Source organism: Scatophagus argus, chromosome 17, assembly GCF_020382885.2.
Source record: "Scatophagus argus isolate fScaArg1 chromosome 17, fScaArg1.pri, whole genome shotgun sequence".
Taxonomy (NCBI): domain Eukaryota; kingdom Metazoa; phylum Chordata; class Actinopteri; family Scatophagidae; genus Scatophagus; species Scatophagus argus.
In genome coordinates, this window is record NC_058509.1 from 11,037,579 (window position 1) to 11,056,734 (window position 19,156).

The 19,156-nt window shown below is 42.7% G+C and overlaps 1 protein-coding gene across 2 annotated transcripts; it reads right to left on the bottom strand.

The window, feature by feature from the left end:
- Positions 1–1,107: 1,107 nt before the first annotated feature.
- On the bottom strand, positions 1,108–15,142 carry LOC124074792 (zinc finger protein 385D-like). 2 transcript variants are annotated; one of them, XM_046418059.1, is made up of 8 exons: positions 14,986–15,142; positions 11,051–11,166; positions 6,574–6,681; positions 5,252–5,420; positions 3,922–4,173; positions 3,651–3,832; positions 2,188–2,289; positions 1,108–1,844 (listed from the first exon to the last, which is right to left on the bottom strand). In XM_046418059.1, exons 1-8 carry the CDS (start codon positions 14,993–14,995, stop codon positions 1,602–1,604), a joined length of 1,182 nt encoding a protein of 393 aa, XP_046274015.1. In that variant the 5' UTR covers positions 14,996–15,142; the 3' UTR covers positions 1,108–1,601. The 2 variants fall into 2 exon arrangements, with proteins under 2 accessions (XP_046274015.1, XP_046274014.1); XM_046418058.1 differs by lacking the exon at positions 14,986–15,142 and adding an exon at positions 13,985–14,126.
- Between the last annotated feature and the right edge of the window lie 4,014 nt (positions 15,143–19,156).

Consider the following 19,156-nt stretch of genomic DNA (forward strand, 5'->3'; position numbering starts at 1 on the left):
ATCACCCTGCAGACAATTAATAATAATAACAATGACTGCTGTGACAACTGGGAGAATCAGGAGGCAGTGACTGATTGGAAGATAATTCTCTGAATAGGCCCATGGAATTATTTACTTTGGATCAGCTGAGGGAGGCAGAGGCAAAAAATATCAAACTAATTCATAGAGTTTGGTGTCAGCTGTCTGATGAAAGACCAAAAGAAGAAGATAGCCTGAGAGGTCGTAGAAAGTTAATAAAGCAGTAATCAAACAGTCCTGCACCCGATGGAGCCAGTTGAGGTTTTGGCCCCTGAGAAATGTTAAAACAACCATCATTGAGATAACATCAGCTTGGAAACACTTCATAAATTTAGTCACAATTAAAGTTCACAGTTCAATTTCACATAAGCCAAAAAATGAGACAAAAAGAACCCCCCGAGAACCTGTTGTCAGGCATATGAACAGTGAACCGTGAATCAACCGTGAATCCTCCAATCAGCGCCTGTCCTGAAGCAGCAGTGCAGCCTCTCTGTACTTTTAGAATAAAAAATAACCTCCTGTAAAGCATGAGCTTACCAAAATGAGTTACACGTTGCCCGAGGCTGCGGTATAGTAAACCTCATCAGCCAAACAGACAATAAAGTCAGACAGAACATTCCTGCTTTGATTTATCTGAGAGAATGACGCTGGAGGGGATACAGGCAAAGGTTTATCTGCACTGTTAAGTGATAAATAGTTGTGCAAAGAAAAAAAAATCTTCAGAATTTGCCAAAGTTAAATAAAGGTTATAGATGTATTTTCAGTTTGTTTTTGTGGGGACTACTTGAAATATTGTTTTTGTGTTCGGCTAAGTAGCAAAGGAGGATGAAAAGGGCTTAGGTTAATGTCTGAATGCAGAGAGTTATGGATTTGGGAGGAGCTGATGCCTGACTGAGTCTCAGCATGTACATTTCTGAAAGCATATGCATCCAATTTGTTGGAACAAAAATGTATTTTATATATGCCATATTACGCTGACAGGATATTGCACTTATTTATTGAACAAAATGCATGTTTTGGAGCAGTCAGTTGGAGTCATTTTCACCAATGACCCTGTGAAGATGAATTCATATTCAGACAGGAATCAAATATGAGTATCCACAGCTATTATTTATTGGAAAATAATAAACATTTTCAGTCGTGCATGCTCTAATTCATACTTATATGCATATCTGCACACACAAACACACACAGCTATAGTCATCATGGAAGTTCACCATCATGCATCTTCCTTATACTGAATTAAGGGATTACGGGAATTTCCTGATTGTCGTACAGATCATCAGTATCTATAAAACTAGATGAATGAAGCAGTAGAGCAGCAAACAAGTTGTAAAAAGCTGTACTTCTGTGATGGCTATAACTGCGCATGCACTCACACACATCCACACGCACACACGGTCACATCAGAAAATACTTTGCTCATTTGCTGCTTTGTATTTCCTCCATCCCGGGTTAATCTCCAGTCCATGACATCCACAGTATCTGCTGTTGCGTGCAGTACAGTAAGCGCAGTCTTACATCACATCTTGTTCAGGTCTGCTTTTAGCTTCTGCACAGAGCTGATTGAGACATCAACGGGGTCAGTAAGGGGAAAACAGAACCTGCGTGTGTGCCGAACAGATGGGTCCAGGGGCTGGATGCAGCAGTGCCTGGGGGAGGGGCTGACTCTGAAACAGTGCGGGGCTCGAGTTCGAGGCAGGGCGGAGAGGGAAGGAGGGCAGCGATGCCATGGCAGCAGCAGCAGCGACAGAGAGTTGACGCTGCAGGAGACAAGAGGCCAGAGGTTTGGGCAAGTCTTGGTTTTTCTGTAGAGCCAGGCGAATCTAAGGAAGAAAACAGACACAAACAAATTTTAATCACGGTTTACTTTGTTGAGCAGTTTAAATAGGAAACCAGAGAAAGAAAAAGAGATAAACTCTGAGTAGCTACTTGGAAGCTCAAACTGTCTTATAATGGATCTGTCCTCCTTTCTAACGTTTGCCTTTTTGTCCCTCATACAACAACGTGATGGAGTTAAAACATTTCCGACATAAGATTCTTCAACCCTTACCACTGTTGATTTGTCTCATTGCAAGTAGGGAGAGAAGCTTTCTGGAACAAAAGGTTTTGGAGAGTCAACTCGTGCACACAAACACAATGATGAGGGATGAAAGTAAATGTACTCACTCCCTGGAAACTCTGGTGACGCTGGCTGGGAGTGTAGGGGCTGAACTTAGGCTTGGCTGGTTTACCTGCAGCTCTGTCCTTGTGTCTCCTACTGCTGATGTGCTGCAGTGGAGGAGATAAACACACCAGAACAGTAAAGCAGGACAGACACAGGCAGCAGCACAAAGGCGCAGCAGACAAAGAAAAAGACTAGCTTTGAAATTCGAATAATCAGTGAAAAGGAAATCAGAGAAAAGTCTAATAAAAGTTCCTATTTTGACAATTCAGGTACAGTGGTACAGTGTTGAGATCTTGCTGGCTCTGATTTCAGATTCAAAATATTCATGTGCGGTGGGGTTTGGATATCTTCTAGATTTGACTGACAAGTGCAAACAGATGGCTACAGTCATCACGGCACATAGTCAGTGGTGAGCTGGTAAATATTCATGAGCACCTGGCCAAAGTTAACTTTTAAACAGTCGGTATTGAAGACCAACGCTGTGCATGCACGTCACAAGCAGAGATGTTGACACCATACTCAGATGCTCACTGAAATAGACCTGGCTCAGTAGCTCTGTGCTCATTATCTTGAGGGATCTGTGATTTTAAATCACATGCAGCGACAGGTGTGAGATGTTCACACTGTGGTTTGGAATGAAATATGCATGTTCTCAATGGCTTTTTCTGTAATGCATGATGGATAGAGAGACGATGGCTCTGATGCTGCTTTTGAGGTGCTTTATATATCTTTTCATTTATGAGAGGGACAAACCAGTACGGAGTGTGATGACAGTTTATTGTTTCATCTACCCAGCTAGAGTTACTATTTACAGATTTCATCGTAAAATAGCACATGATAACCTTTAAAATGACTTAAATTCACAATATTTAATATTAGTATCTATATAAGGTTTATATAATATTTCTTTGATTTAAATAACAAGAAGTTTGTTTTATCTTCTTTCCCATGCATCATCTGATCACCAACAGAATACATCACAAAGTGTGTGACTTTAACAAACTACAACCACTATTACTTCTGTAGGATAAAAAAGGATTTTTAGTGCGGGGCTTTTGCTTATAGCAAAGATAGATTTGCCTCCCACAAATTTGATTCCCTGCATCCACCATAAAATAAGCATTTAAAAAAAAGGACTTTGTCTTCTTCTTATCTCGCCTAAAACACATTTCTATAGCTCATGTTAGAGTCTCCGTAATGTTTACACTACACTGAAGTTACTTTTAATTTAGGTTTATGCATCAGCAGACCATATTTCCTAAACATAAAGAACACTGTGGTGAATTATGAAAGATAAAGAGCAAACGAATTATGCACAAATAAAGATTTGATCTCACAAATCAACCACATATCTCCACTCAGCTAAAGCAGCCTAAAGCCTTTTGCTCAGTAATGGACTAATGTTGTGTTAAATGTGTTAAAAAGTAAGACAGCTAACCAGTCTGAGGAATTTTCAGCAGCTAACCTGTTTGAGCTGAGTCTCGGAGTTGACATGCACATCGCAGATCTCACAATGGAAAGTTTTGTTCTGGAGGCCAGTTGACAACTCAGATGGCGCGGCCAACTTGGCCTTGACCCCCGTCCTTGGGAAAGATTTGATGGCTCCGTCACCACTCCTTGCCTCCAACATTGTTTTGTGCTTAGTGCCTTGAGCAGAAACAAAGTCACATCAGCAGAATATCAAACACAGTGCGAGCAGGCTAAGCTTGACGACAGCAGTGCCTACAGTCTCTCACCGCCGTTGTGGGCCTGCAGCTGGGAGGCAGAGTTGACCGCCACCTTGCAGAGGGAGCAGTAGAGAAGACGTATGGCTTTCTCTTCTTCTGTTTCCCCCTCTGGAGCCGCCTCTGCCTCTCCATCTCTTTGTGTCTCTTTCTCTGGTGTCTTTGGGCAGGGTGACAGGGAGGGGTCGTGGGACGTTTTCATGGTTTCAGAAGGGCTGCCGGTTGACGGGGCCTCCTCTGAGATAAGGTTTGGGCCTGAGGGTTCTGAAATAGAAAGTTTCCACATTAGTAATACAGAATAACCAGTGAAACTGGAAAAACTAAAAAACAATAACAACAACAACAAAAAATACAAGCAAGAAAGATGGAGGCTAAGTGAAGCAGATGATAAAGAGATAAACTTGAACAGCTTTTCACTTCTATGAAATTCCTGGACTCTCGCTAGTTACAACAAGAGGCACCAACTCTGTGACCTGCTCAGAGAAAGACACAATAACTCAACAGGCTACAGGTGATTATGAGCTCTATCTACCTCTCTTATGGCACTAATAATCAATGATTTCCTCTGAGAGCTGCTTCCCAGCACCTAAACGAACAGTTTTGTATAGAGATGATTTGGCTCCATTATCTTTTGTACAACTGACTTGGAGAGCTTCCCTGGAGGAGTGCTTGCTGATTTAAGGATTCACTCTTTGCTAATAACAATGATTAGCTCTGTCTAGCTGAGTGGGCGTCTGTTTGTTACCATTGATTCCTCACTCTTAGAGGCCATGAGGCTGTTTGCTGAAGTAATCTTCAGAGAGCTCTCCCGCCGTCTCATCCACTTCGCAGAAACTAACTCCAAACTGGAAATGATCACTCCTTCTTTCTGTCTTACAAACAAACTCTCATATCGGCAAAGATAAGTAAGATTATTCTGTCGTTGTGCTCTGTTGCTTGCAGCAAAATGTAGCTATTATTTTCACTCCTCAACACCCACACGTGTAGAAGTAGCACATCAGGACAAGCACACATCTGTACACAACACAAAGCAGGCACACCGCAGCCACTGGCACAAACGCACACCATTAAGTTATCCACAGATCACATTCAAAGTGTTTGCAGTGTGTTTTTGATCTGAGGAGGCTACTGAGGAGGTCAGTAGATGTAGACAATGCTCAACCTTTAATCCCTTCGCTGTAAAACCCAAAGCAGCAGGAGGTTTATCACATCAAAGAAATAAAGTCGTGACTTGGGAAAAGAAGCCTTGAGTTGTATGTTCATATATCAAACGCCCATACATTTGATGTCTGCACACACACACACACACAGGAACAGTATGCGTGCCTGGAGAGACACACACCTCCTGATGTTGTGTCAGAGCTGGAAGGCTGTGAGCAGGGTGACGAGAGGATTTGCAATGTGGTTTCCTTGGTGACTGGTTCAGAGGTCCTGATCTTTGAATCTGGGGCGTCCAGAGCTTTCAGCCTTTTTGCATGTTTGGTGCCACTATAATGGGAAGAAGCCTGCACCTGTGGAAGCAAACAAGAAGCTATGAACTAACTGGACACAGTAGTTCAGTTTTGTGACGTTCGCCGTTTTTTTTATTTTAAGCTAAAATACTCGAATGGGAATAAAAAGCCGCTTCAGCACAAAGTTTTAGAGGCTGCTGTCACTGCCACATTGATTAACAGATAATTTAGGTTTAGGTACAGTTCACCCCAAAATCAAAAATGCATATTTTCCTCTTACCTGTAGTGCTGTTTATCCATCTAGACAGTTTTGGAGTGAAGTGCTGCTATGGAGATATCTGTCTTCTCATGAATATAATGGAAATGTCATGCACTTCCCTTGTGGTGCTAAAAGCTGCAAAAAACTACATATGAAAAACTCGACAGCAATTTCTCTTTCAAGAAATCATTACCCTCTTACTCAAGATAATCCACCTTACTGTGAGCAATTTCACGTAGGAACCATTTTCTTTTTACCCAATGACACAGTATCATCACACAGAAGGAAAAGTGCATCTACTCATGGACGAGAAGCTTGTGCCCATGATACTGTTCACAACAAGGTGTGTGGATTATCTTGAGTCACAGGGTCATGATTTATGGAGAGTCTGCAGACATCTCTGAAGCTGATACCTCCGAAATTCAGCAACTCACAGCAAAACAATCTAGGAGGATAAACAGAGCTGCAGGTGAGAAGAAAAATATGGACTTCATGTTGGGGTGAACTGTCCCTTTAATGTACAAAAAACACCTGACAACAAATAAATCAAACGTTGTAACGTTCTGGATAGAAATGCGTGCTTATATCAGTTTCAAGCAGCCTTTAGTTTACAATTAAATACTCTTTCTGGTTACACAGTATTTTTGTCTCACAGTGATTCCTGTGCTACATGTGGCATTTGAGTTCAGCACAAATTAGTTGTTGTTTATGAGTCATACTGCAAAAAAGCACAATGAGAAATGAAAGCTCTATAAAGGTCAAATACAGGTGTGCACGTTTCACCTGATTATTAAATGATGCAACTCTAAACACTGAGAACCAGTAAAACAGCTAAATAACAAGGGCAGGTCTCCTCGGCCCTCTTAACCGTCATGTATGGGTGTGTGTGAGAAACAAAAGCACCCCGAAAGAAAAACAATTCAGAGGGTGTGTTTCCCACAGTACAACACCCACCTCAGAGTTGAACCTCAGTCGACAGACTCCACAGGAGCTGGCCTTCCTCTTCAGCGGAGAGGTTAGCCCGAAACCTGGGCCAATCAGAGCTTTATGGACATGATCCATCTGCAACAAAGGGCTAACGTAAATGTCGTGACTTGGTTAGAGCTGTTGAGACTCTGTAGGCAATGAAAGTGATATCCTGGGATGTAAATGACATGCTGTCTGTCTGCAAACTAATGTTGCTTCTTTCAAGAAAACACAGATTTACAATATGTCAGGTTAGAGACTGGAGGGAGTTTGTGTGGCACCCAGTCATGCATGAACACAACACATACACATTTTCACATGCCATTTCCTAGAAACAGTATTGCCACATACTGACATTCCCTGCACTGTGGCGAGGCTACACCAAGATTATCCCCAACTGACTTAAAGTGACACTCCACCCAAAGGTTTTGACTATGAAACATTTAAACACTATATGTGTTGAAAGATGTCTGTCAAGAGTGGAGCGGATCAATTTACTCTTGTAGTTTTTATGGTAGACAAAAGTATTGAAACGTGTACATACTCTGACAAACCGTTCTCGCAGGACAATCCTCTTCCTTCTCTGTCCATCAGTATGTTTCAAATACATATTCATGACTCCCACTTCGATTTTCTTACAAGCAAGTTTTCTTTTCTTCCATGTCAGAACCAATTAATCCTAGCTCACTAATTAGCCAGCCTGAAGCTGTACTTCCAACAAAATGCAACATAACTGGATGGCAGTATATGGGCACCAACGGACAAAGCAGAAGTTTATGCAGAAAGACAGATCTAAAAAGCTGTGAATGTTCTGATAATTTCATTTTCCACACAAAAACATGCAATGATGTGAGTCCAATGTGGACACCATACATTCCACCTGACCAAAGCCTCCACGATGGAGCAAACTATAAACCTTTTACAGCCACATGTCACACCTGCAGGGGGTGAGAGCTTCCCTGACAACACAGCCTCACCCACACTGCATGACACAGACACAGAACCACCTGCTAATGGTAACACAGATGGTTGGAAATGAGGGTGAGGTTTGGAAACATCCCTCACAAGGTGCTATCCATTGTTTTGTTTTGTTTTTTAATGCATTTTACTATTTGAAAACAAATTTTGATATCATGAGTTGTGCTGTCCTGTAACGTGAACACACACACACACACACAAACAATAACAACAACTAACTGGAAGAAAATTATGGACCTTTCACCCCCCAAGACAAGGTTTATTTACAAGTGTAAGAAGCGAGCAGTGTGTGTGTGTGTGTGTGTGTGTGTGTGTGTGTGTGCACAATAACTATACACAGCACTATGCACCTCTTGATATTACCTGCTGGAATGGTTAATGAGCACATATACTCAGCGCAATAAAACCAAGCTGGCCTTTGTGGAGCAAAACAAACCCATTACCTGCTATGAAATGTAGGGAGCCATATGACCTGCCACAAGCAGGGAGGCTTTATGGAAATCTGGCTGGAGGTGACATAAAACTTCATGTGTTATTATGGGTCAGCCAACTTGTTCTGTAAGCCCTGGGAACATATTGCACCATGCTGGAGATTTCGCTTGTTTCTTTTGCACCAGAGATGAATTATTTGCTCTTCAAATGTTGAAAAACGCAACAGAATCTGCCTGAAAATGTGTGTTTGTGTGTGGTTGTCAGCGTGAATGTGTGCGTGTGTATGTGTGTTCTCATTTTCTTTGATCAACTCTCCAGGCGGCTGCACTGGAATGCATCTCTGCTGTGATTGGTCTCTTATCTCTCCCTGATTCCCTGCAGCTGTTTATGTATATAAAGCAAACATATGAAAGCAAATGCTGTTCTTTCATTTTCAATTTGACTTCATTTCATTCAAAACACAAATCATGAAATAATGAAAATTAAGAAATCGTTGTTTAGACGTCTGTAACAAAGATGTGGAAATAAACAGTGAATTTTTTTTTTTTATGTAACACAACGTGGTCACTTTAATGTAAAACAGATATCAGAATGTGAGCTTTGTTTTATGCTTCTCCAAATGAACATTTTAACTCCTGAACAAGCCCGCCTCCCTCCCTCCCTCCCTCCCTCCCTAGCCAGGAGGCTCCTGTATCACCATCTGACCTCCCCATCACACATTCCTCACTTCACCCTTCCATCTGCTCCCCTCTGCACTCTCTGCCTCCCCCTTCGTCTCCGTTTGATCAAAGTCACCTTTCTGCCTCCCACTGGACTCACTCTCTTACCCTTCACTCCAACTCTGGGCTGGACTAGCACCTGTGGCAAAGTCATGTTCCCCTTCTTGCTCATTGACTCATCCTTCTTTCTTCTGAGCACACACACACACACACACACACACACACACAATATATATCTGTCTCCTTCCTTCTTTATCCGCTATAATGTGCTTCTTACTGTGACATTCCTACGATATAAACACAAATTTGTAAAGGGTAAATAAAAAAAACGTAAATTCAATGGATGATGGAGAAAATAAAGACATCCACCACATAATCAGTATGTCCTCTGTCACCCCCTGACTCACAGCACTGGTGCCGTGTCACACAGTGAGTTATGGCTGAAACATATGGAATAGTGAAGTAAAGCACACTCTCAGCGCAGTCAAAAGCTTCAACATTTATAATGATGAATGTTTCTGGATTTACATTGTGTACCAGCGTGACAGCCGTGTGTGAGTGCATGATGTCAAGAACCTAAAAAAGGGAGTGGGTTATGATGAATGAGCTGCTGCTGTTGGATCTTTGTCATTTAAATTATTTGCTTGGAAACAAAAGCACTGATTTGCTTCCATTAAAAAAAAAAAAGAAAGAAAAAAAAGAGCTCTGTCAAACTACAAGCCAAAATAGCCTATGAAGTCCCAGTTTGCAGCTCTGGATCCCGACAAACCACACACACACACACATATGCACAAGCTTGTAACCATGACAACCCACATGTGGGCACCAAACAAACACTTTTACAGAGGCCAACACACATAGCATCTACATTCACCAGAAAGTGCAGAACTATACACACCCTCTCACTCTCTCTCTCACTCACACACTCATGCACACACATAAAAACACACATTCCAGGAGAAAAGGCAGGCAGCCAGAGATCAACTGTGTGCCCACTTACTAAACACTCACAGGTTCAAATGGAGAGGGTTCAGGGAGAGGGTTCCCTTCACTCTAACCTCGAGACAAAACAAACTAAAAAGACTAAATAATTAATTAATTAGTGTATTGACAGAAAATTAACCAGAGACTATTCTGATAGTTGATCATTTCAAATACAAACATCTGGTTACGCCTTTTGCTTTTCTTTGACCAGAAAGTGACTTTTCACAGGACTGCAGAGCAGGAACAGTGTTGGAAACGAAAATAAAATGAAAAAAGGGGGGTGTTATACATGAAAGAGGATGTGACTCAGCAGGGAGATGGTTATAATGAGGTATCTGAGGAAATCTTTTAACCTGTCCTAAATTATAAGTGACATTGCTTTTCTGACTTGAGTAGGAAGGTCATAAACCTCGAGGAAGCCAAGAGAAAAAAAAGAACGAGGGGAGTTGAAAACTCCGAAAGCGAAAGAGAAAGAGAAGAGTGAAGAGAAAGTGCGTGAGAGGGTGAGGGATGGGAAAGATGACAGCAGGAGACAAAGTGGAAAATACGAGAGAGCTGAACTGAAGAGAGCAACGCAGGAAAGTGGAAGAGATGGATGAGGAGGCAGGAGAGAGGAGATCCAGGCCGATGTCTCCTCAGGTGGCAGAAAGGCTTTTTGACAAAGACAGGGAGGTTACACACACATCCGGCTCACACACACATACACACACCCAAACTCACACATACGTATACACACAATCCTCGTTTTCTTTTAAACATTAAATTTATCTCCTTAATCAACTAAGAACAAATTACAGTTTTTTGAGACTCAGACTATGGGCTTGTTTTCTTGGCTTCATGTGCTTGAAACCAAACACAAAACTGGACACTTATTGCTTAGAAATGTTAGAAACCTCTTTTTGCATTGTCAAAACATACAGCAGGAGTCCCCTGTAAACCAGACGTCAGCCGTCAGCCCTGCCTGTCACATCTACTCTCTGTGGGGCTAGGATTTGACCAGCGTTAGCTCTCCCCACCTTCAGCCTTCACAAACACCTGGGGCAGACAAAAGCAGTGTGTGAGGAATACCAAGGAATCAGCTCCACCCCCCAGGTTGTGTGGAAATGTCAGCATCAGAGGTGATATATTTGGAAAGGTGTGGGCAGCTTGCTCATGCATCTGTGAACTGAAAAATAACTCCACACAGGCTGACTACTCCATAAAATACGCTCCTCCACTTGAAGCAGAAAATGCAGCAAGACAAAGTGAACAACTGGGGTTTTGATCTTTTTTTTTTTCTTTAAGGGTAATACAGTTGGTGAGGGTGTGGTTGCCGTGACAACCTGAACGATGAAATGACTGACAGCACTCACGTCTGTGAATCGAGGCAGCAGGTGGAAGGGGACGGGGGTCTTCACATCTGGGGAGGTTTGGGTCCTGCTCGGCGTGGGACGAGCCAGCGGCGGCAGAACGCTGGGACACACGTTACCTAGGAGACAGCACAGCGGGGAGGAGACGGGTGGACAGGTAAACATATGGAGGAACAACTGAAGAGAGATGAGGTGATTCCTCTCAAAAATAATAATGCGATGAAACCTAACACACCAGAGAGATGAGGACATCCTGTTCTCAAATTTTTTGTGCTCAGAAACTCGTCATCTTCTCTCAGAGCAAAGTGTTACATACATGTGATACTTTTACCTCAGTTTTTTTCCCCTCTTACTATTAAAACAACTTTACTGTGTAGGATGTTTGGTTTAAATAAATAGTATTGACTCAATTGCTTTGTTCCCGATAAATAACCAAATAATCAAACAAACAGGATATGGTTTCATGAATTAACAAAACACCTTTTGACTCATTGTTTTAGCTGTAGAACTAATTGACTTACATCAGGAATTACATTCAGGAATGAACAAACAGATACGCACTTCAACTGAAAATGATTATACTTTACATAAACGTTCTTTAAATGTAAGACCTTGAGGCTGCCACGTCTACCCATGTGGCCAAATGAGCTTTTACACACACACACACACACACACAGGGGGACACTGAAGGTTAATCAAATACTCTACACAGGTGCAGAACTACAGCTACAGCTAAGGCCAGAGTGCACACACACAACCAAACAATAACCCACATCCCAAAACACATTATCAAATCAAAATTAAACTCACACACTTGTAACCTTGCGCGCACACAGACACACTCATATTTCTGCGTCAATGAGGCCATTACTTAAAGTGCCATATGACAAGCGTCTTGTTTGTGTTGCCAAGTCCTGATTATGGAAGCTTGTTTTCTAGTGTGCATGTTCTGTGAGCTTGATTACAGTCTGATCCAGGACCAGCCTGCATGTGTAATCATCATAATCAAAATCACAACACACCCATCCGCTCTGCCATTAGTCTGATTGCCTTTAACTAGCTTAAGTTGTGTGTGTGTGTGCACACGTAAAGTTATGCAGTTGACCTGAGTATTTGGTCTCGAATGCAGAGCTGCAGAAGACACTCCAGTGTGCCTTACAAACACAAGAGTAATACAGATTTTTTTCAACTGGTTCAACTGGCCTTTTGTACCGTCAAAAAACAACACCGCATTAAAGAAAGGCCTAATGTTTTTTTAGCACAGGCTTCTCATGTCTCAGGCTTTAACTCACAATGTATTATTCACATCACCCACGAAAGAGCCACGTGAAGTAATTCATCCAATCAGCAGAGCCTCTACTTGGCCACATGACTGTTGTTCATGTAGTGCAGATCTGCTGGTCAGTGAGGTTATGTGAAGTTTGGAAACAGAAGTAAACACAAAATATCGCAATCTCCATGACTCACCTGGAAAGTAGATTGTGGATGCTAAAATCATCACATTGCCCAGCCCTCATGTATTGTTTTCTCACTTAAACTCACCTGTGACTTATACTCCATTTTGCACATGTTTACATGCTATTGTAAAAACAGTTAAATACAAAACTGCTGTGCAATAGACGGCAACTTTCAGGACATTTCCTTCCCAGGCAAATAGGCTTTTCAATTTCATGGCAAACTGTAAAGGGGCAACTCATTGGGTTTAGTTTTTCCCAGAAAACATGGACCCACACAGACACAGACTCAGACAGTGCTCAGCCCCCACAGAGGAACTCTTTTCCTCATGGAAGTGGAAAGTTTCTGATCACTGTTCAGAAGATCCCTCCTGGACAAGTGCTGGATGTATGGCCATGACTGTAGAAGGCGGGCAGGGAGGGATCGGGCTTACAAAAAGACTCTTTCCCAGGTGAATCACATGAGAGTACGCACGGTGTAATGTGGATGAGAAGACCAGGTTGACATGCACACATCCTAAACACAGTGCATATATTTATACTGGAATTACTTTAGTCGCATTTTGTTCACTTGTGATTACTAAAAGCAAAATCACTATAATAATAAATTAAGTCTGTATTGTTTGTAACAGACAAGTAATATGACATCAGAATAATGACCCATATTATCTTAAACATACAGGCTTAACGCAGATGATTACCACTTACTTTGTGGTATTTTGTCCAACATGATATTAAAGACGCGTCTTGTTTCAGGTACTGTAGACGTCCAAGCTGCAATTGGCTCCGTAGTTTGTTTCTATCTCCTCACCTTCTCAAGTCGATAGTGGGTTAGCTGCGGCTCTGTGGGCGCCAGAGGACACTGTGGGCTCTGTTTTCTTGAACCCAGCGCTGTTGGATAGTCAGATGCGCTCTGCCCAGCGCGCCTGGAGCCTACCAGACGCACTTTTGGTGGCACACGTGTCGCGCACTGTCGCGGCCAATCACACGCACTAATTTCATCCTCCTTAAAGAAATGCTTCCCCGTCATGACGCACCGACAGTTTAGGAATCCTGTCTTGTTGTCTGAGACCTCCAGGATTACAGCAACTCAAATACACTGCCGAGAACAGACTGTGTCGTTCTTTCCTCAAGTTTAATTCACTGACTTCACGTGCTCGATATTGTTAGTCATCACAATGATCCACACATGCAGCCATCACCACAGTGCCAAATCTAAGTCAGTGATGCACATTTGCTCATGGAAACGAGTGAGCTGTTTCAGCGTGTCATTACCCAACACGCCTGTTGATTGGCAGCTTGAAAAGGTACAGAATAACCGACCAGTCTGAGTTGATGCGCACACACTAATGGTGGTTTCTGTGGTTATTTCGCAACACTCTGGAGATTGTTGCACAAAATGTGACCGGCGGATCCGGTCAGTAAATGAGGCGTGACAATGCGCAACATCAATCCAGTCAGTAGCTGCAGATGGCAGAGATACCTGCTGCCTTCAGATGAGTCACAAGAATGACGGAAACGCCTGTAGTATACTGGCTACTGTAAAGTACTGCAGAGCTGGAAGGAGTCATGTCATAATGTTAAAATAAACTTTATACGGTTTGTATGAGACTTCATCAAATTAAAGTGATCAAAATACTATCAAACACACGTGCGCTAAGTTGTCTACCTGATCTGGGAACCTATAGGAACAATTGCAGTACGCCGCTGGATTGGCACCGCCACGCCTTCAGCCACGCCTCCCCACGCACTGGGAGGTCCGCAGCCTTTGAGTAGACATTCGTCTCACCACGGACCATCTTTTCTCCACTCGTGGGCTCTGAGAAGCACACGAGAAGTGGCAGTTCACCGGTGCCGGGCTGCGTTTCGCACTGTGCTACACACTCAAAGGAGAGCAACAATATACAAGACGCAGGGCTGATGAATATGGGAGACGTGACACACACACGACCTGAAATGTTTACACTTTTTTTAAGTAACCTGAAAACGTGATTGATCATCATTAAAGGTTATGACGTCCTAATCTTGCATTACAGCCTAATAATTTGCAAAATTCTGTTCATATAGTGTGTTCTTACAGTTCGCAAACCTGTAAGAAATGTGTGGTGTAGTGAAAGGTGCTGAAGAGTGAAAGCATGTATGTAACAAGTCATGGTGAGCTGTATGAGCTATTCTACTGTTTGTGTCTCTCTTTTTACTGAAGGATTTCCCCGCATTGTTATATATCATGAGGATCACTGAAGAGTCGGTGAAGATTTGAAGGCTCTAAGCTAAAATATATAAACCATCATCTGGGCTTTTAAATCCAAGGGATGCATTAAATAACCTTCACTATCACTGCCTCTGTCTGTTCCACTGAGCAGGTAACTGACTTCACAAAGCTCACATCCATTTCAACATAGCAACAAGTGATTCCGCTGCATTATTATCAACAACAAAAAAAAACTCTTTTCACATAAAAATCATTACGCATCGTTTACGTACCGAAATACATGGCTGCACCAAGTGAAATCCGATTCTTCAGTGTGAGATAAAAGTATCTTTCATCTCCAGGCAGAGATGAGGTTTTGCGTCTTCTCCTCCACAGTCTGCCTCTCCTCTCTATCTCTCTCCTGCGGCGCCGATGCTGCTCCTTCCCATCTGGATTCCCTCCTCCTCCCGACTACCCGCCCCCTCTTCCTCCTCCCCCTCCTCCTCCTCCTCCTCCACCTCCTCCTCATCTCTTCACGATTCGTGTACGATTCGTGTACGTAAGTATGCCGCTGTATCTACATCTCCCAGAAACCTATTTATAATTCAGTAAATAGACGGAAATGACCTTAATGAGAGTAGTACCACCCTGGCTTAGTGCAGCCCTCACTGCCAACATACGCACAGCAAGAGACACATTTGGGTTTGATACAGTATGTCACTCAATATAACACCACAAAACAGAAAAGAGGGCATCCTCCTCAAGAAAGTTACTTCTACAGCTTTTCAGGCAATATGGAAAACAAAAGAATGAGGGGAAGTCCGTCCCCTCCAGGCCACAGTGTGTCTCCTGTCTGCAGGCATCCCTCCCAGGCTGCTGTCTGAGGAAGGAGCCCCGTGTTCCTCCTCTGCTCCTGTAACTGGTTTCCCATCCTCACTTTCCTCTCAGTCCCATCATATTTTTAGATGCATCCCGGGAGGAAACTACACACGACACACACACACACACACACTGCTAAAAACATCACAGATTGTCACGCATTTATGCAACCTTATGCATATATGCATGCACTCACTCTGCACGAACACTGAAAAGGACTCTGCTATGTACACGTCTGTCACATCTGTACAGGGTTTAGATGTACTGTATCTCTTGGCAGGGACCTTGGTTCAACTTTCCTGTACTTAAGGCCAAGCATGCCCCCCCCCCCCCCACCATCCTTGTCAGGAAAGTGGACAACAACATGTGTTTTCCCACAATCTCCAACCCAAGGGAGCTTTGGCTCAGGAAGGCTATCAGTTCAACAACTGTTGTTCTTAAGATGTGCTTGCACGCACACACACGCACACATACACACACACACACACACAGGGGGACACTGAAGGTTAATCAAGTACTCTATACAGGTGTTCTCACAAAACCATGACATGAAATGAACAAGGCCTCACTGAGATCATTCAGTGGAATAATTTAGAGGATCAAAATGGTATGTGGAGTGCATCTGTAAGAATACCCATCTTCATTCTCAGCACACACCTCCTGGCTGGTCCATTTCATCTGGACTGTACCTTTATCCTCGAGACACATGGAATAAAAGCTGAGGAGGAGAAAAATACACATGTGGAAATATTTACTCATAAACTCAATGTAATGTCTTTTGTCACTTACTGCACAGCCAGACACTTTGTTTTCCTCTGAGAAAGTGCAGAGCACATTTAGGGGTTGGGTGGTATTATTGCCCCCCCCCCCCCCTTCTTGGAAGGAGCAGCTGCAAAGTTTTTCTCAGAGCCACACTCTTTGGAAGCTCAGGGTATCATATTCTGGTTTTAGCCAGGTGTCTCTTGTGCCAGGGTGAGAAATCACAAGCGAAGTGGTGGTGTGAAACTTGGGTAAAATGTTGGACTGGCTGTCAGAAATCTCCAGGTCAGTGCGCTTGTGGTCAGCACAGTAACATGAAACCAGACAAAAGTCGTTTGAGTGTGGACAAAAAACATTATTATACTCATGTGACTGAAAAAGTTTCCATTCCCTGATTAAAACATGATCTGCCTTGCGCTCTCCAGATGTCACCCCATAAACACAAATGTACACTCGACAGAAAGTTCACCTGAGATAATGACAATCCTATTTCACCCTGTTTCTGGTCTCAGGTTTCAGCTGAAAGCAGCACTTAAGTAATAGCTCGCTTGCTGCATCACTTTACACCTGCAGCCGTTTAGCATCACAGGCTCACTCAGACAAACACTGTGGCTGTCATGGCAACTGAGGTATGTAATATTATGTTTAGTGAACCGATGGTGAGGCTCTCTGCTCTGTTTGTCACTGGATACCTGTTTAATTGCATGCCAGAAAGGAATCTTGTGACCGCAGCTGGGCCTTGACTACTGATGGCCGAGCACGACAGGCGCCGTTATGAAATTAGAAGCTTTTAAAGAAGTTAACTGACTTCAGTATATTCGGGAGGTGATACTGCTAAACACAAGAATGCATGAAATGTGCGTGCAAGCACACACACACGAAGATGGAAACAGTTTTTATCCTATTTTTGTTTTTTTTTTAGTACATTTTAATCTCATAACAAGCTGAGCTGAGACTAAAGAGCTCAAATCTTCAAGCATGAGCGATAAACACACTTTTAACATTTTGTCTACAATAACCTCCAGGCAATAATCCACCTTGAAGCTCATTTTCAGCTCTCTCCAGAATACGCATTTCGGGGAGTAGAGAGTCAGCACACACAGCCACCTATGAGCTCACCTCTCCCTTTGATTGGTTGCCACATCACCATGGTAATCAGCAGGCATTGACTTTGATTCTATTTATGTGTTGATGTCGGCTGACGTGGAAATCTCAAATCTGTGTTCTCGTCTGACAAGCAGTGACTGATGCAGGATGATGGAGGAATGTAACTTATGCCGTCACACGCTCTTGTGTTTGGACTTTTGGTTTTTGTCACAAATGTGGTTACCCACATGCACATGGCACATCAGCCAGTTTGACACAATGGTAACAAATCACAAAACTGGCTGTCCAAGACAGGTATATGTCTAAGAATATGGCCCACAAATCGTTGCTGTCCAGTGAGTACCTTCCACATTAGGATTGACAGAATGTAAATAAATCTCTTAAAAACCTCTAAATTAGCTGAAAACTTTGTTGTCAGAAAACATATGCTGCTTCTTTTAGATCATGAAAAGTTGGCGTCCTGAAGATACATGTTTTCCACATGAGCAGCAATGTGTAAAACGACCACAAAATGCTTCCTTTGTGTGTGTGCTGTGAATACTGTGCATCTGAGAGAATCTGACTTAAATTCACATGGAGAGAAACAGATATAACAGAGATAAATAACACACGAAAGACGAAAGATGTTTTTTGAGCTCTTGCGTGCATGTAAATGGAAGTTTACAGGGTCTTATGTCAGCCTCTGGTATAATCACACGTATAAACAAACAAGCAAACACAGGAAGAAGAAATAAACAGTAGGAAAACCAAGTGAGAAAATGTCTGCAAAACCAGGAATCAGAGAGGGGAAGAGAAATAGGACAGCTAGAGATGATGGATTCTGTAAGTATGGAGTTTTTTTTAGAAAAGATCCCCTCTCCATGGGGTCAAAGGTCAAAAAGGGCACAAAGGTCACAATTATGCTCACACAGATGTGAGGTGCAACTGTAAATTCTCAGGAGGACAAGATTCCCCACAAAGTGCTGGAGGGTCCTGTAAATTGGAGCTGAACCGCTCCACATTGGGGTCAGAGGTTCCACACCACTCATCACTTTAGAATATATGAGCCCTGCTTTCAGACACACATTTTACAGCCTACACATGTCATGTAGCATGTGGGTAATAGCCACCACATGCATGTGCTAAACCACTGTGAGCGCTTCACTGTTAAAGGGAAAGCGATCTACACACGCATCCAGGGGGAATTTGTGAATCTTTAAAGTGGTAGAAGAAAATCAAACTGTCCTCATCCTGACAAAGAACAAAGAGCTTGTAATTTTTTAATTTCATGATTTCTGCAAACGTAACGCTTACCTCTAGGCTCAGGACAGAGGGAGATTTATGGATATCATGACTAGGCTTTCAACCTGTGCAGCCTGTTCAGCTTGTGTGAATTATTAGACCAGATGCTTTTACTCAGTCCAGAAAAATACCCTCATTCACAGGAAACAATTAAACATTTACTGCCCGGTGCAGAACCCTCCCTATCGTGTTTTCATAAGAGAAACTTAATAAAAGCATTTGTGGTCATTTCACTGTAGCAAAATGATCTCTGGCAGAGAAATCTTGCTTGGAGACACATCACACACACACACACACACAAAAGGTTCCTTACACACAAATGTGAGCAAGAGACATCTGTCCAAAATGTCATTAACTACCACTGCTGTAGATTTATATTTTTATATTCTCTTAGTAGCGCCATATATGAGACTGTCCAATAACAGTCCAGAGATGTTC